We start from the raw sequence: 27964 nt of genomic DNA on the forward strand, positions 1-27964 counted from the left end.
GTTCATTCCGCCTGAAAATTAATTATTATCTTTTACGCTCCCCTGAATTCGTAAACGAAGTCCAATTCGCGTTGACGGCATTGAGCTTCGTTTACGAATATAGAGGAGCATCAATGATAATGATTGAATTTCAGGATAAAACTGCAGCGGTCGTCTTTTTTTCTCTTGGTTTGGATCGATTAATTGACGAAAATTATTCGTGTGCTTCGATTATTGGTTGCGCAGTATTCGTTCGATTAATAATCGATTTCTGTTGAAAGTATTCGATTAATCGATCGTTCGATTAATTAGGGATCACTAATTGCAAGTAAGGTAAGTGTTAAGATTATTTCTACTAAATAAAATTTAAATTTGGAACTTAAATGTTGGTTGCTTTGTGAAATTTCATATCAATGACCGATAGTGTATTGTGAAAAATTTAGCACAAGCGCAAGTTTAAAATTGTATATGGTAACAGTTGTGTTAAAAATGACATGATATATGAAACGATTTATTTCAATTTTCATAAATAAAAAGCAAGGTGTGCTCCCGCTCGAGAACGGGTCGTTTGGTTTAAGCTGTCTGTTTTGTCGTGTTCATTTTCACCCAATGAAAGTTTATACGGCGAGAAAAATATTAGAAAAAGTGATTTCCCATATGCTCTACATATCGTATTAGCTGTTGTTAGTCCAATTAAAATTCGCATTGGGTTGAATAAACACTCAGAAAGTAAAAATTATAAAAGAAAATTATCTTTTCCATTTCAAATATGTTTTCTCTATATTGAAGTAACATGTTTTTACTGATGAGAAAATTTGATTATTGTGGTAATGAAGATGGTCGAGTTTCGAGTGACATAGCATGCGCTGCCATAACTATTGCGCAAATAGTGACGTCAGTCGTTGTGTTTATCTTTGATTGCCCACCGTATCCATGTGAAAATGCTATTTTCAGGAAGTAATTTATCAATTAGAAAAGTACATTTTTGTAGAGCTTCCGCTGAATTTGAGGCTAATGTGATAGCGTGGAGTGAATATTCGTGAAATCACGTCGAAAAAGACGGATATAAGTGATATTTCCATGTGATATTTTCACTCCCCCACATTCATACAAACAAACGAAGTTTCATTATTTTACTGTTATGAAGTTGATGTTTCGAAGGCTCTCAGTGTCGGTGTGTATGTTGTGAGATAATAATCGCCAGTTAATGAAAATTTCACCGAAAATGTTACTGCTTTCGAGAACTAAGCATACGCTCCTAACTAAGCTCTGGACCTTTTTACCACATGAATAATCGAAATAAGCCACGATATAACTGTCATCTGTTAAAAAACAACCAGTTGAATGATTTCAAGAGAATTTTGGCTCAAATTATCATGCAACCGTGAGTACTTTCAACATTGTTTTGTTTCTTCCATATACATTCCATATTGAATGCAAATAATTACGACACGATATTTTGCTTGCCAATACAGATACACTTCGCCTACTGCTCCACCTCTATATGTACCTCATTAGTCTCCAATGGAGCATGCTTTGACCACGTGACGAGTGAATGTATGCAACGCTTGATAACAAATGATGGAATACCATCTGGGCCACAACCCAGGGAAGATTTTAGTTCCTTCCAGCTACACTAACCATATCGTCGGTGATAACAAGCTGTAGAACGGAAGCAGACAATCGAGGAACGTTTTGGGTGGCAGCTGCTACGTTCAGTGTGTTTAGTTGTTCATAATTTTATTTTTCTTGGAATAAACGAATAAATAATTGTGAAATGTCAAGTATTATCATACGCTAAGGCCATCGTTCTAGTCTAACCACGGAAATCATTATCAGCAGCGGGGAGCGATAGCAGTGACAAACGAGTTTTAATTTTGTTGCCTTCCGAAGGACAACCGTCACCCATTGTTTTCGTGAAATCGATCCAGCACACAACGTTCATACAATAAGAGTCTCAGCCGACTTCAGGTTTTTCATGGGCCGATAGTTTTGGATGGTTTAGGTTAGTGCAAACACCAACCCAACTGAATCGATGCATCGTGCGCGTATGCATACATCTCCGTACTGATCAAGCAGCCGATCAAACTATCGAACGATAGAAAGTCTGCAGTCTGCGGGGGCTTTGAGGCCACCGTTTTAGCATATCCACGAATATTATCAGCAGCGGGTAACAGTGGCAGTGGCCAACGAGTTGCAATTTTGTTGCCATCCAACAACCGTCACCCATCGCTTTCCTGTAATCGATCCAGCACACAGTGGTGATACGAATGTAAAATTGTCTGTGGCTACATTACGTATGTTTAGAAGAGTGCATTGGCAAAAAGACACAAATTTCGACATATGGCAGTTTGTTCGACCGGAAGAAAGTAAGGGGTGACCGTTTAAGTGGTTTGATTAACCCTAAGATGACCACAGAAGATTTTGGCAGAATTTAAGTGCTAGCCAAACATATCAATTCGGAATATCGCTAGAAAATGCAAGGTGTCAGTCTGTTTTGTCTAGAGAACAATGAAACGTTCTGTACTAAACGTTTACAAAGTGCAGAAGGCACCACACTGATATAGGAAAAGGACCAAAGGACCACCGCAAAAACTCGTGCCTGGAGACTCCACATGCAGATGTTCACCAAATCGTGATAAAAAATCTTGACCATGTGAGCATGTCGGCAAGCTCACATTTGACTTTTCGGAGATTTCGAAATTTGCGAGAAAATTTCTTATTTGGCACACGATTTGCGGTTGCGGAAAGTAAACGCTCCCTACATCTGTTTTGATACTATAAAGGGTGAGATATACAGGATAGGGTCTCATAAGAAGTGCCTCTTACCACTCCCAAAGAAAACAGATGGGTCATTTTCTTGGCCTGATTAGCGTCCTGCCACTACGCTCGAAAGGTGTTTGATTTGTTCCACGTAAACAATGTGAATATTGTGGGCCAGAAGAGATGAATCCACCATATTCGCTGATGATTCGATCTATTGAAAAATTTGGACTATCTCATCTCTTAGTCTTACGTAAGAAAAAAAGTGCATACTATTACCTGGAAGCCATAAACCTGACATTGTAACGACGACATGTTCAAAAGACAACGGTCTTAACAAGGCACTAACGTTCCTTCGCCGTCTCGGCGTAATATTACTTGCGTCATTTTTATTACTGCTTAGTTGCGAGTTCTATGCCAAATAACACGCCTTGAATATGTTCTGAGTGGCAGGCTCTAGAATACTTATGTACCAGTGCAGGTCGGAAGAACTCTCCCGCCTAGAACGGGAATCGAACCCAAACTTCCGGCATGGTAATGTGTGACGCTAACCACTCGATCACGGGAGCAGTATTGACAAGGGTACATGTAACAATAAAATTGGAAATAGCTTCACAGGTCTGCGCACCATTTCACGTTCAAGTTAACTAAGAACACGAGAAAATGGGCTAAACTGAGTGTCAACAGCTGTCCTGTATCGACGATGTTAGCTCATACATATTAAGATATTTTGAAATAATAATGTGTATCGTAATTATTTTAAATTTGTAATGCCCTAATTCGTTTAATTATCTCATTATAGGAATAGCTCGCCCATATTTATACACAAATGTGAATGAGAGTACTACTTCCAATCAGAATCACGCAATTTTAGAATACAGATCTGTCCGGCTTGCATAGTTTAACAAATCCGCCCACAATTCTGCGAAGACAAAGTCATTCGCTGGCATGAACACTTCAAGGGAAACGGCAAATGGGAGAAAAAAAACACAGTCATTTTGTGTATGATTTCGAAAAACTGACGCGGACTGGATTCTCTGTGCCGCCATCCGTAGCTCGTTGTGCTGTTGTTGCCAGCCAGCCTTTGCGGTGTGGCACTCAACAACTCTCGGTGCTATGTGCTTCGAAACGAGCACTGTTTGGTCCGGTCCCGGTGCTGTCTGTTCACACAGAGTGTGCTATGCCGCACCGAAGCTGACGGCACCGAGTCGGAGCCGTCGCACAGCGCACTGGTGTTCATAGCACTGACATTCGGTGCTCGAGCACAGCATATACGGTGAGCAAATGGATTGCTGCCAGCAGTCTCAGACAACCTTCATATAATGTATTCGGGTATAATCACAATCCGGCTATCTACCCTAGGTGCGGCAGTGGGGTGAGCACATCGCACAGATATACCAGATATAGCCAGAAGAGAAGTACGGTGTTCGTCCGTCAAAGCGCTGCTGCTGCTGCTGCTGCTTCTTCTACTCTATCCTCCAACATCAACGAGCTGAAAACGCGTTTTCAGCTTTTGCTATGAAAATTTCAAACCCTGTGATATACACATATACACGGGAAACGTCAGAGTAGAGAGAATGAACTTAGCCACAAATGAAGTTTTATTTTTTGTTGCTGTTATTGCTGCTGCTGCTGAGCCGTGTGTATCTCACGGCTATGCTATGTAGAGTTGCGCTATCTCCACCAGGCGGCAGTGGTGTGGCGACCTACTATTCTTTTTCCTACGAAAATTCAGTTATTCGGCTCATATCTACTATGGGCCTTCGAAGTTCGTCTCTGTCGTCTTGCATGCATGCAACCGATGCCTTCTGCGGATGACGATCACGACGACGGATTTGAATGAATCTCAAATATGCATTGCATGCGCAAAACGAATATGAGAACGCGTGAGGCGCAATATTTTTGAAAATAATCGTTGGCGCTCTAAACCGCTCATGTGGTTGCAAACAGCGTGCTTGCTTCGGACAACCGCTAGGATGTTTTGCTTGATAAGACTGGTTCTTACGGTCGAGTCAATGCAGAAAGCATTCAAAAATATTGAAGAAGTTATAGTACAGAGATGATATTGATTATGGTATAAAAACAGTTAATGTATACAAAATTACAATAAAATTATGTCTCAAATCAATATTGTGAGATCGATTTCCTATCAATCTCATGAACTCCACTAATAATGGCTCCCTCCTGCCCCACTGTTACATTCTTAAGGCTGATTTAGACGATGCCAGTCAGCGCTCTAGTTGAAGTATCCAGTGAATAGAGAACAGACACTCTGTTCAAGTTAGAGGCCAATTACTTGTTCGATACTGGTACAAGTAACTTGAACAGAGTGTCTGTTCTCTGTTCACTGGATACTTCAACTAGAGCGCTGACTGGCATCGTCTAAATCAGCCTTTACATTCTCTAAACGTTCCTTGTTATTTGGTACCAGGAGCTTAACCCTTTCCGGTACAACTTTGAGTCCCATTCGTGGTGTACTTGCATAACATAGGGCACTAGAACGCTCAGCAGAGTAGTGAAATCACTTGATGTGTGACGTATTAAATAATACGGGAAGGGGTTGACCAACTAGAATACTATCGAAACTACTAAGTATCTGTTCGGGTGAACTGTTTATTTTGCAGCAAACTTTTGCAGCAGCTCAAAAACTAAAATGTATTGCATTTTAATGTTTTGTTTCGGTTCCAGATTTACAGGTTCCATACTTACTCGAACAGTCTCCTCCTTCCTAACGTTATTATCCCTTCCTGGTTAGGCTGACCGAATAGTTCAGAATAAAAAACGGGACACGTAAGCCAAAAAATTCTTTATGTTGATAGTTTTCGAAGAATTTTATTGAGTCAATAAAATCGAGTATAAAACAAAATAAACAAACATTCTCAGATGTATCCGTTCTGAATCATATTTCGAACGCTTAACTCTCCTATACTCGCGCATTGGTCTGTCAGACCGAGAAATCAATAATTCGTTCATTTCTCAGAAAATATCAACACTACGACTTTGCGATTCTCTCTAGCTTCGTTATTCGTCGTTCGTCATCGTTTAGCGTATCACATGTGTTGGTACAAAGGGGACGTGTGTCACTTTTTTAACACGAGTTAAACGCGAGTGTAGGAATAACTTTTTTGGACAAGCGCCAATTTTCATATTTCAGAATATTGTTGAATGAAATGTATAAATTAATGTTAGCGGCGTGGAATATTTATTGAATATAATGCATAAGATCATTACCGGACTATTCTTATTTGATTTCAGTCCCTTTTGTAACTGGATTGTACGGATCCATATATTAACTATTCGTCGATATATTCGTCGTTAGATTCATACGTTCAAAAGCAAAATATGAATGTTTGACTTTCGTATAATTATTCGCTAAATATAATGGTCATACATATATACACTTGTGAAAGAATTTCACTTGTGGAAGAATTGTAAACAGTAAACTATAAACTAATCGGTTGCTTATGGTAATTTTTAAGGGTTACAGTTTCGGGAATATTTTTTTATAATGGGCAATGTCTACAAGAAAACAAGAAAAGGAAAAGAAAGTTCCTAGAAATCCTTTTATAAAATCTTTTTATGCCCCAACTAAAAAAAGGTATTAATTCTTAGTTTACCCAGAATACAGAGGGTAAAATATGTTTGTTTCGAGCATTCAGTTATGCTTTGTTCTGATTCTTACTCCAATGAAACCACAATCGATTGATACGTTTTTATGTTATTTTATAGCTCTTCATACTTCCATGAATTATATTCAGTTACTTACTTTAAATTAAAACCAGTGAAAAATTCGAAATTCGTTATTTGTGTTGGAGTATCAAAAATTACTCTATTTTGAGGAGGCTGAATTAGATGACTATCAAAACATAATAAAGACGAAGAAAACATATTTTTGGAATTTTTTTCATTCAATCATATCCTCTTCTTGAAATAAATGCCAATAAAGCCTGAAAAATACACAATGGCAACATTACAGAGAAGTTCAATTTTCGGTCTGTGACACCGTGCGCGAGTATGATTTTGCACGCGAGTACAGGAGGGTTAAGGCATATGATGCAAGAAACAGATCTCTACTTTATGCACAGGTATTATTTGGTTGATATTTCTGATAAATTGGATCAGCTTTTAAGCTTTCTACTTTGGTACCTATTTGATTGAAAACATAAAAAATAATCGAATAAAATGCTTTTCAAATAAAGCGAATAAGAATCAAACTTCGGACACCATTTATAAAAAATCAAATTTCGGACAGATTGAATTCAAATTTCGGATACTTTATTTTGTAATTTTTCGAGCGAAAATTACATTACACTTGATTATATTTTATAGTCAACTGCGAAACACTTACTAAGCAATCACAGTAACCTGATAACGATGATGAGAATTGATGAAAGACGAGAGAAATTTAAATATTGATGAAGGGGTAAACTCTACGTGCTCACGCTAAGCAAACGTCAAACGCAAACGATAATGGGTACATTTTGGATTTTGGATGGTTTTTTTCCTACTATGTAATAATTCAAATGTAATTCTCAAATGAAGTGATAATGAAACCAAGGGATTACTCTGAAGAAGCAATTGTGATGTTAATTTTATAGTTATATCATCAGTGCATTAAACATTTCAAGATGTTGTCCGAAATATGATTCAGAACGGTATCTACTTTGTTTTCCGCAGCGAAGGTATATTTAGATGTGAAGGGGTTATGAAGTTTCATCATATAACTCATAATCACATTTCAGATCAAAGTCCTTTTTGGCAATTATCATAACTTTCATGGTTTCAAGATTGAGTCGTGACATTTTCTTTGTCCACACATTGTTCATATTAGAAAAAAAAGGATCAGTTGCGGTACTACCAGGTAGAGGCAAAATATATAGCAATTCCACGCCGAAACAGCCGATTTTGACGCGACCCTCTACGATTTTTTTTATGTAGGACTACGTTTTTCAGTAAGTTTGCGAAGTCAGAAAACAGATCTCGATGTTATGAAATAAAGTTAAGGTGAAGGTGGAAGCTAGCCACAAATGGCTGCCACAATGGCGCTTATTTCTTTCATCTCCCTCCCTCACCTCTCGCCCGAAAATCAATAATTTTGCGAAACAGTGTGAAGAAAATTATCGTTTTCGCACACTTCCCATCAAGTAATATCAACCAAACTCTAATCGATTACTCACAAGATATTAAATTTTCATCTGCTTTCGCACCGTATAGTGAAGAACGTCGGAAAACTCGAGCAAGTGCTCTGAAAGTTAAATTTTCGTTTTTCAATCTTCTGCAATGGTTTTGTTTGTATTGGTGGAAGCATCGTTATTTTTTCGACACTGATGCCAAACAACATCATCGAAACAGCTATAAAAACCACTCAATAAAATGTTATTCCGGAGTCATAGCGTCCCATGTCATGAAAATCAATAGAATAAAATTGTGTTGATATCAATACAATTATTATTTTTACGTTTAATGGGTCTATAATGTAAGTTTTAGCAACTTTAACATTGGGTAAGAAAATTGTATTGCAGAGCTCGGAACACTGCCACGGCTGCCTATGCTTTCAAAAACAGTAAACGGAAAAGTATTAAATTCAATCTAAATGCCTCGGCCAACGAAGAGAAGGGTTAAGGCTTTCCAACGTGAATATGTGAAAACAATACGATCAACGAAGGAAAATATTAAGGAATTATCAACATCGAGTTACTATGCGGAAGAACTTGTTAATACCAAAAGAGCCCCAATTCGCATGTGTTATAAATTTGCTCATGTTACGCTCGCGTATAATCAGAATCATATGCAAATGCACCTTCTATATATATTTATATTTGCAATTGTTCATCGGAACATATCGTTCATACATTTTACTTTAGTATTGAATTGTTATTTGTTTTTTTTTTCAAATGTATTCAAAGACTCGTGTCAATGAAGCGCCACACAGTCTGATAAGTGAATTGATCTATTTACGTGTGCTTTGCTCTTCTCTCACAAACACTATTACCCCATTTTTACACGAGGGTTTACCTATACTACTACAATGGCTAGCTTCCACCTTCACCTTAACGTTAATAACTACTTTCGCTACGAATAATTTTTAATGATTTGCACACCAATTGAAAAAGGTATTTCCTAATTTTTTTTGATGTGCCATAGATTGTGATTCACTAATCCGCAATTGGTTTGAGTTAACGAAAAATGGAAGCATTCCGATTTTCCCATACATTCGACAAATTTCAAATTAGTGGTCGTAAATTTAGGCACGTTTGGATTTTATTGGATTATTGTTAGCGGAGTTTTGGGCATCAGTTGTCAATTTCTAATAATAATTAATTTTCAATTAATTTATTTAATTAAATGATTTCATGGCGGAACAAGACGAATGCTTCAGGAGAACACAAATTTTCTGTGCTTTAAGTTTTTTTTGTGACCATCGCGCTGAGAATCAACATAAAATGCCTCTCATGTTTAAATATAAATGTCAAATAGTACACATTTCCATGTTTAAAGGAAAGACAACACTTATATAGGGCTGGGGAAAAAGAAATGTCGTATTTCTGATCGAAATTTGACGTTTTATTTAACATACTTAAAATTATCCAATTTAAGTCAAGTGCGCCGCAAACTTGTTGCCATTTAAAAGGCAACTTCATTATCCCCCCCTTATAAAACCCCTCTCCTTATTTGCAAAAAACTCAAACAGCCAGTTTTCGCAAGCCTCTTTTGAGTCCAGCTTAGTATCACCAAGAGCGTTTTGCATGGACCGGAAAAGATGATAATCACTTGGAGCCAGGTCTCAAACGGTCAAGCTGCTCACAGTAGAGAAACGGTCAAGCTGCTCACAGTAGAGAACCGAGTTCGTTCCGTTTCAGCAGTGCATCGCAGGCGTTGATTCAGTCTAAAAGATTTTTTTGCGTCAACCCATACATCCAGCTTTTTTTGGAATACAATCTTCTGCAAATGGTTCCAAACGGTTTTGTGGTCTATACCCAGTTCCTGGCCAATCGAGCGTGTGCTCACATGCCGGTCTACTTGGATGATTTCAACGATTTTATCGGTCTCCACGACGATTAGCCAACCAGTACGGGGTGTATCTCCGACAGCCTCTACACCAAAACGAAATCGATCAAACCAACGCTGTGCTGTGCGAATCGTTACAGTATCGGGTCCATAAACTACACGAAATTTTCCGGTCGCTTTCGTTGCAGTTTTACCTCGCAGATAGTAAAAACGTAAAATATGGCGAATTTCTTGCTTGGTGGACTCCATCTTTGACGCGTTATAATTTGAGACTGGAAAGGACAATCACAACACTGTCAAAACGACACTTGTAGCACAGATTGTCGTCTTTAAATAGCCGTATAGTATGACCCGATGCGATAAGTACAACACAAGATATGTTTAAGTGTTGCCATATATTGACAATATACGACATTTCTTCTTCCCCAACCCAATATAGAATATGTAAATACATTTGAAAAAAAGTCATTCGATTTTACAAAGGTCGATTCAGCAAAGATTGATTCTTTGGTATCGATTTAATCAGTGAATCGATCCCTACGCCATTTAGAAAATCGATTCGTCAAGATCGATCTTTGTCTAAAGCCGACCTTTTAATTAACACGTGCACTCTGGCGTTTGCCATCAATGGCTCGCACAAGCTTGGCTGATTGGGCGGCGCTCACTACCAGGGGAATGCATTTGATTTTGCTATCAGAAACTGTATGTATTTGCATCTGTATATGCATATGCGTGCACTTTTGCAAAAGCGTTTATGTTTACGTGTTGACGAAGACGTTGACGTCGACCGTCGATCATTGACGTTTGCGTGTGCATTTGTATGTACACTTTATCTAACTCCACACTTATCGTTCTAGGACTAAGTTCTTCCCACTTTAACGTTATATTCCTCTCGTTCAAATCCTATAGCTCATCATCAAACTTCATTTCATTGTTCCTTTTTTTCGCTGGTAAAACCCTTTCACCTTTTCACATTTCTTATGGGATTCCATATATATTTTTTGGCATTTAATACTTTTATCAGCAAAACGGAAGTCGAAACCAGGTTATGTACTATATTCTGGAACCTACGTTCATCTATTGTTGACAAATCATAGAACAAAGTCCATTTGTATGTTTTGAAATGGAATTAAAATTAATTAAATTAATCATTAATGTTCAATGTCTCGTCATAAAAGTATTTGTTTGACAACAAGCCAATCTAGCTATAAAATATTTGTTGAATTTCCTTCAGATGAAATATTTCGTTTCCGAATCTTAAACCACCTTTATTTAGGGTCTCTACGCATGTTTCAGGTGAGTATAAAGGTAAGTTAACTCATTCGTTTAGTTTTCTCAGGTTATTCGATAGTTTCAGGACTCAATTCTATATGCCGTCAATCGTAAAATTGAGTGTACACCCCGTGTTGGTTTGTTATTTTTGAGCTTTTCGGGGTTAAAAAGTAAATAATTAAAAGCGACTTATATTCATTGCAAAATCAATCCTTTTCACTCTCATGTAGTGAAGAGGAATTATTCAAAATGGTCACATTTCTACTTAATGTTTAAGAAACAAACAAAAAATCTTCAATTCAGACTTGGCAAAAAAGTGTACATTTCAAGTATGTCTTAAAAAGAAAATTGAAATCAGTTCAGATGAGTTAACAGATAACAAAATTCATTCCCCTAGTATTTGATATGGCTCTCTTTGGCGTCCAACAGAGTCTGCAAGCGCCGAGGCGAGATTCCTGGTCACTATAGACAGAATGCTCCAGATCTCCTTAAACGTCATTTTGAGATCCGCTTTGTTCTCTGATTTTTTTTTTCTTCAGACGGTTCTTGATTTCCCACCATAGATGCTCAATAGCGTTCAAGTCCGGTGATTGCGGAGATGTTTTGAGTTGATTAGGACATAATAGAGAAGGCACTCCGGCACGATGAGATCGGCTAGCTTCGGGTCATTATCCTGTTGAAAGTAGTAATCATGAGGGTGACCCTGTTTCTACACTGGAGACTACAGGCTACGTATCAGGATGTTCAATTAAGTCATCTTGTCCATCCCCGAATCGATCAACTCCACGGTTCCAGTTCCAGAAGCCGTAATTGTACCACACATCAGCTGACAGCCGCCGCCGTGTTTTACTGTGGGAACCAAATTCTGAGGCTGGAGCGCCGATCCAGGTTTCCTTCACATCCATACGATTCAAAGAGATTGGTTTACGTCTCATCCGTATAAAGGACCCTGTTCCGGAGCTCCTTAGATCTACACTCTATCCAACTTCTATAAGACCACCCTGATTCTATTTCGTTGCAACACAAACAGTTAGAATTTCAACAAGATACATTCATACATTGTTGATAGCTTAGAAAAAAGTATATTTAGCGTAAATTTCGTTCAAAAGAGTTGTTTGTTTATTGTGCTTAAATATGATAATTTCAGCTGTCCAGTTTCTATAGCACCATTTTAAAATTCATAAGTATTATCAATGAAAAATTTAAAACGATCATGTCATGCTGATCTACACGTCAATAATTAGCAACCTTGCCATTTTAGCTAATAACCTAGAAAACTCGTGTAGGAAAACTATTTACCAAATTCTGCTGAACGGATTTCTCGATAATTTTTCTTGTTTCCGTAATTGCGACCTTGAGCTCTTCAATCGTGGTCAATAATTGGCAACCTTGCCATTTCAGCTAATAACCTAGAAAACTCGTGTTGGAAAACTATTTACCAAATTCTGCTGAACGGATTTCTCGATAATTTTTCTTGTGTCCGTAATTGCGACCTTGAGCTCTTCAATCGTGGTGTACCGTTTTCCGTCAGTGTAGCTTCTGCGTACAAGGATCCCCCTTAGATTTTCAACAGGACTCAAGTCTGGAAAGCGAGCCGGTCAGTCCAAAAAAATAAATTTTTGGTCTTTAATCCATTGCTTAGTTTCCTTGCTAGTATGAATAGTAGCATTGTTTTGCTGGAATGTGATTTTTTTTTGTGACGATATTGCAAAAACGGTAGGAGAGAGGATTCCAGAATATGTATGTTATCCTTGAATGATGTGAAAGCTATCTTGAGCTTTCCGGTTGCACAGAATCCCGCCCAAACCATGCACGAGCCTTCACCAAAATTCCAGGTTGAAAAATACTGTTCCTCCTTACGTAAATCACGTAAATCTCTTTCTTACCGTATCCTTGAGGATTCGCTAAATAATTGAGCACTACTTGATGGGATCGTCCAATCCGACGAGCAATTTCTCTGATACCAACATTTTCTTGGTGGAATGCATCGATCTGTCTTTCTTCTCTCTCCGTGAGCACTTTTCATTTCGGCATTTTCAAGATTTATTGATCAAAGCCACTAAAACAACGGAAGATGTAACTGGTCCTATAGAAACTTGACACTTGAAAAATACAAAAACATTCGTTTACGCTCAGCGCTTGCACATACACACATATGAAAATCATGCAATGTATGGTAGTAACCAATACCTACACACTTGAATACAAATTGAAGCATTGTTTGTTTACAATGACACAAAGCAGCAAGATCATCACCTGGTCTTATAGAAGTTGGACAGAGTGCATTTACACATACCTTTGCGAACTGTAGTCGTTATCTCATATCCACCTTTAAGATGAAAGACTTTTTACGGGCAACACGACCTCTCAGATTGTTCCTGTATGCTACACTCCGGACAGTGTCCGCGCTGATAGGTCTTCCTATGGTGCCGGCTACTTCGGTAGTCAATTAAGGAATGTTTGTTTCAGGGTTATTTTGAAATGTTTGCACAGTTAACCGTTCATCATCAGTAGACAGAATCTTTTTGGGTTCTCTACCCGGGAGATTTTCCATGGTTTCTTCATATTTGCACTTGTTCATGATTTTCTTCACTGTAGAGTGGGTTCTTCCGACAGCAGTTGCTATTTCCCGCCATATCTTTCCTCGACAAATTTCTTGTTATCATTGTACGTGTAACTACGTGTCTTTTTCTTTCCTTTTGCTGGCCATTTTGATAAAACTTTTTCAAATATCAATAAAAAACAAAAACCAACATTGCCCAAACAGTGGTTGGGAGTTGACATTACCCATTGACGAAAAAAGTATGCTAATTTGCAACGATTTTACTTACAAGGCTTGTTTGTTTGGAGAAATTTAAGATGTACACTCATTTTTGCAATGTCTCAAATTGAGATTTTTTCATCTTTTACGGTTAAATAATTAGCCGAAAAACTTTTCGCGGAAATTTATTGCGCGTATGGCTAGTTAAATGTGTGAATAATTAATATGCATCAAAAGAATAAATGTATTAAACATATTTTGTACTAAATAAATGTAAAGTATCGTCAAGTAGCATGTGTACTCTCAATTTTGCGAATGACTGTATATCAATGCAGGAGAAGTTATCTCGAATAATTGAAATTTTGTTGTAAAGATTAGTTAAACGTTTGTGTTTTCCTCTTGCATCTCCTGGCTTTGATTCTGCTGAGAGTTTCATTTTTGTTTACCCATATCAGGCTAGTGACACGCGTAGTCGTTTAACTACGGCGTTTAACGATCCGTTTTGTCGCTAGAAAAAAGCCCGCGTTATTTGACACTCGTTGACAGTGACAATCCAGGAATTCCTAGAGCACTACCAGTTAAAGACGAGTTTGTTAGCTGATACTTATGTCCAGTTAGTTAAGTAAATATAACCTGTTCCTAGCATAATAACAGTGTTGTAAAGTCGAAACACAGTAATGAGATGCACTGAGTATTAAAAAATTGAGCCCCTAATTTATTTCGCCACGCGAAAGTTATCCTATCCATACAGCCTCTTCTAAACCCGGTACCTGTGGCAACAGCTGATGCACACAACTACAATCTCACTCAACGGGAGGCGTTTCCGAAACCGACGCTGATCGGAAACGTTTTCCGAGAGACAGAGAAAGTACAAGCCGAATGTGAGGGGCGATGGCGTGTGCGCGAAAGAGAACACTCGGGTACAGTGCGTTCTGGCTGGCGGTTTTAAGACCGAACCATTTACCGCGCCCCGCATTGAAAACGCTTGGCTTTCAAATCGCGTTTGGGTGTAGTATCGAGTCGGCCGTGCCGCGCGTCGCTGTTTTCAGAGCGTTTTCAATCTAACCATTGTTAGTTTAGTTTATGAATTCTTCTCTGCAAAATGAGTCTTATTGACGTGGAGGAATTGATAGGTGCAATAGAGATACGGCCGGCTCTGTGGGACATAAGAACCACAGATTATAACGATCGTGTAGTCAGAAAGCAGAGCTGGGAAGAAATTTGCGATCTGTTTGGAGAGGAAGGAATGACACAAGCGCAGAAGGATGAATTGGGTAAGTTTGTCTAACAAACATCCTTTTTTGTTTCAATAATTTAGCATTATTTAGAATGTAGCTATAAACTTAGCTGATTGATTTATTTTGAGTATAATTGTCAAATATTTATAAAAATAAAATGCCTTTGGATTTATTTAATTGGTGCTAGTAGGGGAACCGCGGGTAAGACAGTGGGGGTATAATGGGCAGGTGGTTGATTTCTATAGTTGCATTATGAATTCAAAAATTTCTGTCGATGGGAACCCCTTCTACATGCTATTCTATAATATTTAAACCATCCTTTGACAATGAATACTGATTAAAAGTGGAATAAGGAAACAAAAATCGAAAATCAAACATGATTCCGCGTGTGGATGTAATTTTTCCGGCTTCGATATTAAGCATTTTGAGTGGTTTCATTGCAAAATTGAATTCGCTGATGGTTATATTTCGGTTTGTGAGTTAGCAGAGAAGCGATTTTAAGTATGTACGGAAAAGTGAATTCTTTCGTAAATGGTAAATTTAAATTATTAAAATAATTGCACTGGTGGGGTTGAAATGGACAGTCACATCCATAATCACATCCAGTGCATGATAGAAAGTGAAGGGAAGAATATTCAACTCTTTTTCATATTGCTTTCTCTTTTTGTTCTATTTCAGTTACTGGACACACAAAAATTGGGAGAGAGCGAAATTATTCCTCTCGCGAGCGATAAATTTCTACGCTTTGTATATTATGAATCTGTCCATATTCCCCCCCACTACATGTCCATTATACCCGCATCGATAAAAATGTTCTACTTTTCGGCTTGTTTTAATTTCAGTAAAAAAAACATGGAAAAACAAATTATCATAAAACATTTGACCAATTATTTCGAAAACCAGTATATTGAACTGTAGAAAACTGCTTTTAAGTTTTGGAAAACATGAGCTTCCAAAGATATGAATGAAGTTCTTCTTAACATGTCCGTCTTACCCCCATTTCCCCTACTGGCTGTGTGACTATGGTTCCGCATTTTTTCGTGAAAATAAAACATTTGCCTGTTTAGAAAGCAAAGTTCATTCAATGTAATGATATTTTTGAGACAATTAAAATATCAATGATACTGATTCTTCTGTTAGAAGAAAGTCTATCGGGTATGTGGAGCAATGTTCTTAGACAGTTTCGCGGGTACATTATTGGGGTGCTAGCATTGTTTTGATGAATTTGCATAGAATTTAAAACATTTTTGAAACCTAGTAGAGAACAAAGCAAGATAGCAAAGAAAGGTAATTCTTCCACATTCATTGAAATAACTGTTTTTTTTCAAATGAACTTAATTTCCAGAGGTCAAACTACACAAAAAATGGAAGAACGTTAGGGATAACTTCGCGAGGGAACTGCATGGACGGGCGAGAAGCAAAGGGAGGATACATGGTCATCCGAAAGCGCCGTATATGTACACTGAAAACCTGCAATTTTTAAAAGACATAATTTTATCGAAAGAATCGAAACGCCATTCTCGACAAGGATCGCCTGAACAACCGCAACCGCAACTTGCTGGAGGTACGGATTCTTCGCCAATCCCACTAACAGCACCACGAAGAATTGTTCGAAAAATTAGCAAGAGAAAATTACACCCGGTCGAGGAAAAAACATTTCGTCCATCCGAGAGCAAGAGAAGATTACACCCGGTCGACAAAAAAGTGTTTTGTCCATCGAAGAGATTGGATAGAATAGATAACTTCCAACCAGCCGAGAACGATGACAATCGTCTCTTCCTGCTGTCATTGTTACCAAGTATCTCATCCCTGCCAAAGATGTTGAATTCGAGATGCAGACTTGAAATAATGCAAGTTGTTTATAAATTTGAGGAGCGCGCGTTAAGACAACCGGAAGATCCTCTCGATCCTTTAACGCAAGGGATACAACAGCATACCGACACAGACCACGATACCGAATCATTGCTCTCTATCATCAAGGAAGCGCCCGCTTCTCCGGTCGACTCATTGGTCTCTCATCTATCTCACCATTCAGAGGAATGTTAGCCTTATTAACTCAGTATTTTGTTAATTCAGTATTCTATACTGCTTCAGAGTACGACCTGTTGATCGTTCATTTCCATACGTACAATACAAAGAGCGAATTAATAGGTAATTTTTTTCCCTCGAGAATAAATGATGATTTCAGTGAGTGAATATTTTTTGTATGTACTTTGTATATACTTCAGTGTTTTGAATATTCTTATTCGGTTGGGAGGTAGGTTCTCAGTAAAGGTGCCATGCACGAATTACGTAACACCAAAAATACGAATTTTGGATCCTCTCTTTTCCTTACGTAACGCTAGAGCAATTCCAAATGAAATCGACATAACATGAGTATCTTTGATTCGAATAAAAATTTGTATTCCGTTTGGGTTGGAGGAAATATGAGTTTTCCACAGCGATTGGGAAGTTTTTAACTCAAGTGTAACTTTTGAAAAGGGCATATCGATTTTAGTAAAAGAAATATCTCAAATATCTCAAAAATTATGAGTTCTGCCGAAATTCTGTCTTAGAAAGAGTTATAGAGTATTGGTGTTTAAACATGAAAAATATACACTGAGAAAAAAAATAGTAAAGGGTAACTTCGATATTAGGTACATTTTACTTTCAAAATTGTACGTTGTATCGAAGCATAATAAAGAACTCAGAAACGTAGCTTATATTACTTTATTGTGTTGCTGTTTCAGTAAGGTTGATGAATAAATTCAACTAGAAGATGAAGCCAACCTTTCTCATGATGTTTCCCTACGTACTGTTGATTGAAGTTTGATTCATTTATAATCCAGAATCAAAAAATTGTAAGGGGTTGTATCTAGGACACGACCGCATATTTTCGACGTAGAACTACGCAATTATATTATGCAATCCACTTGTTTACCACTTCGAATATTGTTTTAGAATGCATCGAAGTTTTTGTAATAAATTATGTTCTTCGTTACAAATAAATTTGATGAACTTCCTTTTACGTTTGATGTGATGCCTAGGTCTACCAAAATATGTGAACGGAAGAATTGTCAAACGATCATTGTTTTTTACATTTCCCTCTGAAATTATTGCACATCTCATGTTTACGTAGTTCTTGAACCGCGAAAGTTTTATAGTATCTGAAATGACGATTTTCCCAGGCTTCTCAGTTTAAAAGTACGTTTTAGCGAAACATATTCCGGTCTGCACAACGACAAGCGAGTACAAAGTACTCCCCGATAATCGTTCGATTAATCGATTAATCGAATACTTCTTACAGAAATCGATTATTAATCGAACGAATACTGCACAACCAATAATCGAAGCGAACGAATAAATTACGTCGCTTAATCGATCCAAACCAAGAGAGAAAAAAAAGTACGGCCGCAAATCGATCCAAACCAAGAGAGAAAAAAAAGTACGGCCGCAGCAGTTTTATCCAATTCGCGTTGACGACATTGAGCTTCATTTACTAATTTAGGGGAGCGTCAAAGATAATAATTAATTTTCAGGCGAAATGAACCCTTTTTATTCCAGCTGGCTTTCTAGGAAATGAGAAACATTATTCTAACTAATTATTTCATTCAGTCTGACGATTAATTGATTAATCGACTATTTGGGGCGATTAATCGTATCGAATAACAAACTGCTGAAAAGTATTCGATTAGCTGATGAACGATTGATTTCCAAAATCGGGGATCACTACTTTGAAGTCTATGTTGGGGAAACCCTAAATCGGGCCAATAAAAACTTGACAGTTAGGGCGTTTAGATAACGCTTGACATTTTACAGTTATTCAATTGTTCATCTCATGGAAAATAACATTTTACCAATTGTGATAGAAGCGTAGAAATATTCCCTATCAATTGATGCAAACATCTTTCCGATCTGTTAACAAATGTTCGAGTTATAAGCATTCTAAATATTGGTAGGGTTAGCACACAAATCGACAGAACAAATGTATGGGAAAAAAGGAAGTTCTTCCAGTGTTCATGAATTTAAACCGTTTAGAGATTAGCAAACTGTAATATATAGCATATGTGCTCCCTTGGCCGAGTGGTTAGCGTCATAACTAACATGCCGGGTGTTCGGGTTCGATTCCCGTTCTGGTCGGGGGAATTTTTCATCAAATAAATTTCCTCCGACTTGCACTGTGATCACGCGTATTCTAGAGCTTGCCACTCAGAATGCATTCACGGCGAAGTTCCTCTAGGAACGTTAGTGCCATTGAAGAAGAAGAAGAAGAGAAGAATATATAGCATATCAAACAAATTTTAGAGAATTTCTGATTCGATTGGTATGCAAATCACGAGAATTCGTTCACAGTGAAAATAGTTATTAACGTTAACTTTATTTCATAAAAACGTGACATGTTTTCTGATTTGGCACCCTTCCTGAAAGACGTAGTTCTACGTCAAAAACAGTTGTATTTCGGGATTGGCCACACTAACAACACAAGCTTTAGTATCGAAATACAGATAACTTATGGTTCTTTCAGAAAAAAAAAATTCAAAAAATTATTCCTTTGGACTTTGATAATGTGCACTTTATATCGAGGTAAAATGTAAGTTATATCAAGTGACGTTATATCGAGGGTACTTTATATCGAAGTTCCCCTGTACTTTTTTTTAAAAGAAACTTTATTTTGTAATATCTAAAATATGCATTTTTTTACGTACTAGTTGTTAAATGATTTTTTAATATAGCTACGTTCTGTATTAACCCACATGTCTTCAAATTTTTTTAACGTAACTCCTAAACAAATACTTTTACCATAATGATGTATTTAGAAAAGTTGTTGGAAATTATAAGCAAAAAAGTGCCTGTTTACTAAAAGAGCAATTGATTAGAAATATTCTTTTAAATATCTCGAGAATGGCTGCATTTAGAAAGAGATCGATAGTAAGAATTTTTGTTTTAAATCACATCAGAATTCATAATTTGGGGCTAAAAATCATTGTTAACATACAAAAATTCGAAGTTTCGAAAATTCATACAAAATCGATGTTCCACAAAGTTCGTCAAAAATAGTTGTACCATCTTGGATCGTTTTTTTAAATTTTCTACATAACTTCTATTTTATATGAAAAAAATCATGATTTTTTTTTTAAATTACAAATTAAAGTTGTTTTGTATATAAAAAAATTCTTCTCAGTGTAAATTTTTTTCAGGTTTAAACAATACTTTATAACTCTTTCTAAGACACTTTTTCGGTACGACTCATAGTTTTTGAGATATAAATTATCAAAAATTTCTCTTACTAAATTCGATACGCTCTTCTCAAAAGTTACACTTGAGTCAGAAAATTCCAAATTGCTGTGGGAAACTTATATTCCGTCCAACCCAACTCAAATTTTCATTCGAATCAAAAATACATGTTTTCAAATCTGAATTTTTAGGACGATTTACTTTGGAATCGCACGCAAGTCGTATACCTAAATAGAGATTCGTATATTCTCATGCGTAACGTAATTTGTGGGCGACAGCAAAGTGTCTTCCTGCGTTATCTTTGAATGTGCCATGTATTGAGGATTTTTATTTACAACAACTCATTGAGCAACATACACGATCAATATATTGATAAAATTTTTCATAAATGTCTTGAAATCCAGGTTTTTGATATCCGTTATAACCTCAATCAACGAACAATCCAACCATCGAAACACTTTTTATAGCTGTATTCAGGAATTGTCTTCAGTTCACACAAAAAATTCATTTTTATGTCTTCAATTACGTCAAAACGGGTCCCCACAAAGCGGTAATTTGGGCTTCGGAAATAGAAAAAAGTTACTCAGCGTCATATCGCCAGCAATTATTTATTTATTCCGCCTTCGAATTTGTTCGCAAAGATTATTCAGGAATCTTAACCTATGTTCTTAAGTCTAAGTTTAAAAAAAAGTTTTGCAAATATTAAAGTTGAATATTACACTAACACTATTAAAATCTCTCGAACATGCATAAAAAGGATGTATATGTATATGTCGTTTTACTCGTAAGGAATGAAAGAAAAAGCTGGTTACATAGTCGACGATGAGTCTGCCATACAAATAGAAAACAAATTTCCGCATAACTCGAGAACTAATCAAGCAAATTTTAAGTTAAACGGTTTAATGTACTAAAAGCTAGAAAATAATTAGACAAGTACCAGTTAGTAGTTATCACATCCGTTCTTTCATTAATTTAGGGCAATTATGAGACTAAAGTAAAACCGTGGGGTATATGATGAAACAACTAACTGTGGATAATGAAAATCCAACGTTTATTTCTTACCTAATTTTCTTCGGAATATTTTCATGATGTACTGTATTCTATTAGTCAAATCATTTCATTTGATACCGATCTTGAGGGATTGCAAAAAATACAGTCGACCATTTAGTGGCTGCGACCTTTTTGAATTTATGTTGTTTATTATGTTTTGTGTTCTCCAAGTCAAGTCATTCAGCCATTTTTTAGCGACATAGAAATGGAATTTTTCAAGATCATGGAATACGTAGTTTTATAATGACAGTAGAATTAAAGGTGTCTTCCAAATTTCAGTTCAATCAGTTAACAGGAACGGGTTCAAATTTCTATTTATTTGGGACAAGCCTACAAACATTCAAACATACATACAAACAGTTTAAGGGGGTATTCTAGTCTAGAAATCTGAAAAAATCGAAATTTTTTTTTTACCATATTTCTGTAGTTTAGGCATTCAAGAATATACTCTAGAAAGGACTTATCGAAAATCCTATTATTTACCTAGTTAGAGCCATCTTAGTGATGTGGTATCTAACCTGTTACGGCCATCACAATGAACTTCAAACGCGTTTCTCTCGGAACTAGTTTTTTTCTAACTGGCGTACACGATATCTCAAGTTCTACTGAACCGATTTATGTCAAATTTATATGAAAATAATCTGCATACATCTCTCTATCGCATGAACAAATAAAAAATTATAACTTTTTAATTTTACTATTTTTAAAAAATCGGTAAACGCAAAAAAAACGTTTTAAACAGCATTTTTGTTTTCAAACGGCCGCCATTTTGTTAAAACCCATGTTTTTGACTTGTCCGAGGTTCATGCCATAGCGACATCTTTACTGATTCAGAATCTGTTCGATTTTTTTGTTTCAGATAACCAGAAGGACTGGAATCGTGTACGCCATGGCACAACTTTTTTTTGAACACCCTCACTTCACCAGCATGTAACTATTCTAATTATGAATATTTTTTTTCCGTCCTATTTTTGTTTTATTGTTGAAAGATAGATAAACGAATAATGATATAATGGATAGTAAAAATATTCTTTGTTTTATTTTTACGGAGTTCGAAAAAACGTCCGAAATTCGTGTCTCTACACTAGAATACCCCCTTAAGAAGAATGAAAGCATTTAAAAAGTAATTTGTTGTTTGGGAACATCTTGGAGTTGGCTTTTTCATTATCTGCTATGTTCTACTAGTCGAGAGCTTTCTTTTGATACACGTATTGATGAGATTTTGAAAAAAATATATATGGCGCCATTTTGTGGTGGCGGCCATTATGGATTTGCATTTTTCATAAATTACTGTATCCTACTAATCAATCCCTTTCATTTGATATACATATTGATGGGGTTCTGAGAAAATATGTAATCCGTCATTTTGTAGCGGTAGTCATCTTTGATTTACATTTTCCACAAATAACTGTGTTCTACTAGTCAAGCCCTTTCATTTGATGCCCATATTGGAGGCGGTTCTGAGAAAATATGTAATCCACCATTTTGTAACGGACGTAATCTTGGATTTTCAAGATCATGGAATACGCAGTTTTATAATGACACCAAAGATAGAGATGTGTTCCAAACATCAGATCAATCGGTCAACTGGAAGGGGGTTAAAATTCTATCAATGTGGGACAGCGCTACATACAAAGTGAAGAAAAATGAATACTCCGGATAATCGAGTCCGACCTGTACTTCTTCATTGTAATATCAAATTATTTTCAGACACATTTCTCGTTCAAGATTTTTCAATCACTTGCGAATAACATGTTTCTCCCTTACATGGAAATCATGTTTGATACAGAAAACATAATTAAATGATGACATCTCAATTCGGACGATACCTTCCTCGAGTTTTGCGCTTACCCCATTACTTGATTAGTTCTCAGGATATGCAGAAATTCGTATTTCATTTGTATGGCAGCCCTCCCCCTCTCATTTAGGCTGGGGGGAGTGTCGAACCATAGAAACATTTATTGCCCCTTAAAATCATCATATGCCAAATTCAGTTCCATTTGCTTGATAAGAAACGTATAATGCTCTCTAAAACCTCCACATGACAAATTTGATTCCGTTTGCTTGATTAGTTCTCGAGCTATGCAGAAATTTGAGTTTCATTTGTATGACAGTCGATTCGTCAAGATCGATATTTTTCTAAAGATCGCCCAACCCTACAATCGGGACTAAAATGATATATCATGAAGCTGACTATTAGGGTGTATGGGAAAAAATCGACCTCAAAATTTCAAAAAGTTACCCTATACAAAATGGTTACCGCATCGAAAAAACAACTTATGCCGAATTTCAGCTCAATCGGACTTAAGAAAGAGTGGCGCAAAGCGGTCAAAGTTTGAGTTTTTTGAAAATCGAAAAATCACCCAAGGGGGGAGTAAAAGAAATCGGGTTTTTCGAAAAAAAAATTTTTGATGCTAAATGTCTTAAAATTACGTGAAACGTCGAGTCTACTGTCATCTCAAAAAATTTTTTTTTGTCAAAAATCGACATTCTGGGACTTTGTTTTTTTTTCGGAGTACGAAACGAAACGTATGGTTTTGGGTGCCAATAAAAATAGTTATCTCGATTTTTCATTCGGAACTTGCTACAAAATGTTGGTTTGCACGATAATATACCCTTTGCAAAATATTAGCTCATTCGAACTTCATTTACTGGTGTCGCAGACGTTCTAAAATCTGAGTTTTTTGAAAACCGAAAAATCACCGGAAATCGGGGCTTTTAAAAGAAAAATTTGGTACGAAATATCTTGAAATTAAATGACATGTCGAGATTTACAATTATATAAAAAAAAAATTTTTGTCAAAAATTGACTTTTCAGGCAAAATAAAAGACCAAGTGCCAAAAAAAATTTTTTTGACAAAAAAAAACTCTCGAGATAACTGTAAATCTCGAGGAGTAATGCAATTTTAAGACATTTGGCATCAATTTTTTTTAAACCACGATTTTCGGTGATTTTTCGTTTTTCAGAAAACCTCAAATTTTAATGTTTGTGACACCAGTAAATGAAGCCCGAATGAGCTAATATTTTGCATAGGGTATATTATCGTGCAAATCAACATTTCGTAGCAAGTTCCGAATGAAAAATCGAGATAATTATTTTTATTGGCACCCAAAACCATTCTTTTCGTTTTGCACTCCGAAAAAAAGTCCCAGAATTCCAATTTTTTTTTCGAGATGACACTAGATCTCGACATTTCATGCAATTTTAAGACATTTGGCATCAAAATTTTTTTTCGAAAACGCCGATTTCCTTTACTTCCCCGTTGGGTGATTTTTCAATTTTCAAAAAACTCAAACTTTGGCCGTTTTGCGCCACTCTCCCTTAAGTCCGATTGAGCTAAAACTAAGCATAGGGTGTTTTTTCGAGGTGGTGAACATTTTTTATGAGGTAACTTTTTGAAATTAGAGATGACCATTGTCATTGGCACCCTACTGACTATATTTATAATTATTGAAATAGTTCGTTTTCGAAGCAGTTTAGAGCTATTGAGACAAGTGTGTGTGGCCAATAAATAAAAAAAACTCGTAGACCTTCAATAAAGTTATTTTCATACCAGTCCGTTCATCCGGGAGAGCGATATTAACACTCAAAACCTTGTACTCCGAGCGTAACCCCCTCGTTTCCGTGACTTTGAACTTACACCCATAACACAATTCTACGTAAAAACCAAGAAAGATTCTATAGCATGAACTAGTGACTTGTTTTGTTAAAATCACAATATCACAATTTTTTTTATATAATGTACTAATTATGGTCAGACCGATACCACCCTCATCCAACCCTCCTTCAGTTACCGTACACTACGCCACTGACTTATAGAATTAATCATATGAAAAATCGCCGAGCAAAACAAAGTTCTTAAGGACGCTGTAAATAAACTAAATGATCTGTCAAACGCTCAAAATTGACATCAAGGCCGCTGACAGTAGTACCAACTTAAAATCAGATTGGAAAACCATACAAAATCCTGGCGAGACCGAACACCCTCTTCATTCTAGTAAATTGTTTTCTGCTTCCAAAATTCACAGAGGTTCACAGTCACGCTGACACAACTATGACGCACGAATATGGGGTTGAGAACAAAGTAAGCGACAAAGCTAAAGGCTGATTTAGACGATGCCAGTCAGCGCTCTAGTTGAGGTATCCAGTGAACAGAGAACAGACACTCTGTTCAAGTTACTTGTACCAGTATCGAACAAGTAATTGGCCTCTAACTTGAACAGAGTGTCTGTTCTCTATTCACTGGATACTTCAACTAGAGCGCTGACTGGCATCTTCTAAATCAGCCTTAAGAATAAGCGACAAAAAGAACGTGTTTAATACACCTAGAAGCTTCTGTGAATTTGCGTAAAATTCGGTTACAATTTGTTTAAAGCACGATTAAATTTGCTGTAAGTACATATAACAATGAAACTAACGAATGAACCTCCAGTGAACGTGTTGCGAGTTTAGCGCTCAAGCTGTTCACTCGCTTGTTTATTCAGCTGCTGGAGTCGAACTGTCTTTTATTCTAGACTAATTTCGTTCCATCTTTGATGTAACTACCTTTTAAAGCTGGATTATCCACGTGTTATCATATATTACATCCAAATGCTTACCACAGATCGTGATCAGAAGACTTCACCCAATGGCGAGATTCATTTCGGTACTGTCATTCCGATAAAGAGCCCGCTGAAATGACGGCATGCGAACAACGTTAGTTTTGAATTTAACGGTTTGCCATTTCTCCGCGTGGTGCAGAGCACCATCGAATACTGAGAGCAATGCATTCTATTATCCTGAGGTCGTCTCACATTATGTTGTTTCGAGACCATCGCAAGCAAAGCTTTGCCCCTATCTTGCCTCACTGGTTCTCAAAGTAGTTTATTTTGAAGAGTGTAGTCCTAAACAACGTATTTCTTAACCCGGATCGAAGTCGGCGTAAAAAGTCTAACAAAAAAATTTTTTCTAAGGACAATATTGAACATCGATGACAGACAAGAAGGTGTCTTTTACGAACGAAAAATCGGGTTCCAAGACCGGATCCGTGCTCGGTGCAAAGGGACTGATGACCAGAGCAAGAAAACGCTGGCAGCACTGTACAGGGTAGCGTTGATATACTTCGATGTAGAATAGGGTACACAAGCGAACAGTGATAAGAGCGGAGTGTTCGGTTCTTGAGAGAACTTTCACATCACTTATGTGACCACGTTTAACCGATGGACCCTAGTTTTTTTTCCGTCGGTGGAAAGAGGCGAAGAATACCGATCCGTGAAGAAGTGTAGGCAGGCACACTGTCAGTGAGAGTCTTTTGCGGCAAAAGCAGCAGCAGCGGCAGTGTTTAGGGCTGATGCGGAGTTTTGTATGCCATACGAGCGGAAAGCCATAGCCCCTTTAGCCGTCTCGGTGTGTAGCAATAACACAAATGGCAACGGCATTAGCCCGAGAAAGAGGCGAAACGTGGGTGTGCGAATGTCAATTGATGTTAGGAAGCGGTACACCGACCTCGAAATTTTTGATTCACGTGCGGGAAACCTTTTGTTTTTGCACAAAAATTCCTATGAGATATCGGCTTTTATTTTGATAATTGGAATATAAGAAGTTGGTTGGTGATTTTTGAAATGTTGTAAAGTCATCGTATGCAGATGGAGAAGACTGTTTTTCAAAAGTTGCAGTGTTGGCCAGTTTTTTTCTTCTGATATTGGTTTTCATTTAGCACAGGAAACAAGAAAAGAATGGGAAAGAAGTGCTACTTCCACATGATTTTTATGCTTACTGTTAAAAATGTAGAATGGTCTAGGTCCTAGAGGCATGGACGGAAGCTGCACGTAGGACTTAAATTATTGAGGAAAATTTGCATTTGAATTTAGTTTTGGTAACTGTTCAGGAATCTGTAAAATTGATTCATTCAACACTCCAAGCGATGGCCCAGGAAAAACCGTTTGTTTGATGAGTAACTGAACTTCAAACGGTTGTAAGAGTTGTAGAAGTAGAAGTAATACGGAATCAATAATCATTAATGTTATCTGTTTTCAATAGTAAACTGTTGAAAAAAAAACTCAGATAGATATTCCAAAATTCACACGTAATTTTAACAATTTCAAAGCTACTACCTTATTTCAAACATAACCTTATTATCAACCAATGAATGTTAAAGCTTTGAAACAGTATGATTGAAGGCCCCACAGGCTTTTTTTTTATCGGCCGATAGTCGATAGCCGATAGTTTATAATAGGTTGCAACCAGGAAGCCCATCAAACTTTTTTCATCGGCCCATACTGAATCGGTGTAATGTGAGTATACCTCTCCTTGCTGATTAAGAAGCCAACCAAACTATCGGCCGTTGAAAAGTTTGCGGTCTGCGGAGGCTTTTATAATTTACCAAAAAATAGTGATTTTTTTTTTATATCCGATACTGTAGGTTGAAGGTCCGTACACAAATGTTTCGATCAGGTATAATTTCCGGTTCGAAGATTCCAGATTTCAGATAAAGATCCCAAGTCTAAAATCTAGATTTCCAATTTTAAATAATACATTGAAGTGCAAAACCCAGATCACAGAATAAGATAATCTAACACGATTAGTATTTAATTTTTCTGCTTTTAACATTTTTATAAAATTGACTTTTGATACATTCGGTTTTACTAATCCCACTAATTGAAATTAGATAAAAGAAATCATGTAAGAGTTTTTAATTAC

The 27964-nt window shown here is 36.9% G+C and overlaps 2 protein-coding genes across 3 annotated transcripts in view; one reads left to right on the forward strand and one right to left on the reverse strand.

The window, feature by feature from the left end:
* LOC129767172 (GATA zinc finger domain-containing protein 7) overlaps positions 1-27964 on the reverse strand; it is a 148868-nt gene that overhangs the window by 52568 nt on the left and 68336 nt on the right. The window lies entirely within an intron of this gene.
* Positions 14721-18432, forward strand: LOC129767315 (uncharacterized). The gene is made up of 2 exons (XM_055768045.1): positions 14721-15057; positions 16367-18432. The coding sequence occupies exons 1-2, from the start codon at positions 14886-14888 to the stop codon at positions 17065-17067; spliced, it is 873 nt and encodes a 290-aa protein (XP_055624020.1). The 5' UTR covers positions 14721-14885; the 3' UTR covers positions 17068-18432.

Source organism: Toxorhynchites rutilus, chromosome 1, assembly GCF_029784135.1.
Source record: "Toxorhynchites rutilus septentrionalis strain SRP chromosome 1, ASM2978413v1, whole genome shotgun sequence".
Lineage (NCBI taxonomy): Eukaryota > Metazoa > Arthropoda > Insecta > Diptera > Culicidae > Toxorhynchites > Toxorhynchites rutilus.

Excerpts from the sequence above, each read along its gene's own strand:
- LOC129767315 (XM_055768045.1), top strand. The coding sequence starts at position 14,886 with ATGAGTCTTATTGACGTGGAGGAATTGATAGGTGCAATAGAGATACGG. Across the intron at positions 15,058-16,366 it reads AGCGCAGAAGGATGAATTGG|AGGTCAAACTACACAAAAAA; the intron begins GTAAGTTTGTCT and ends CTTAATTTCCAG.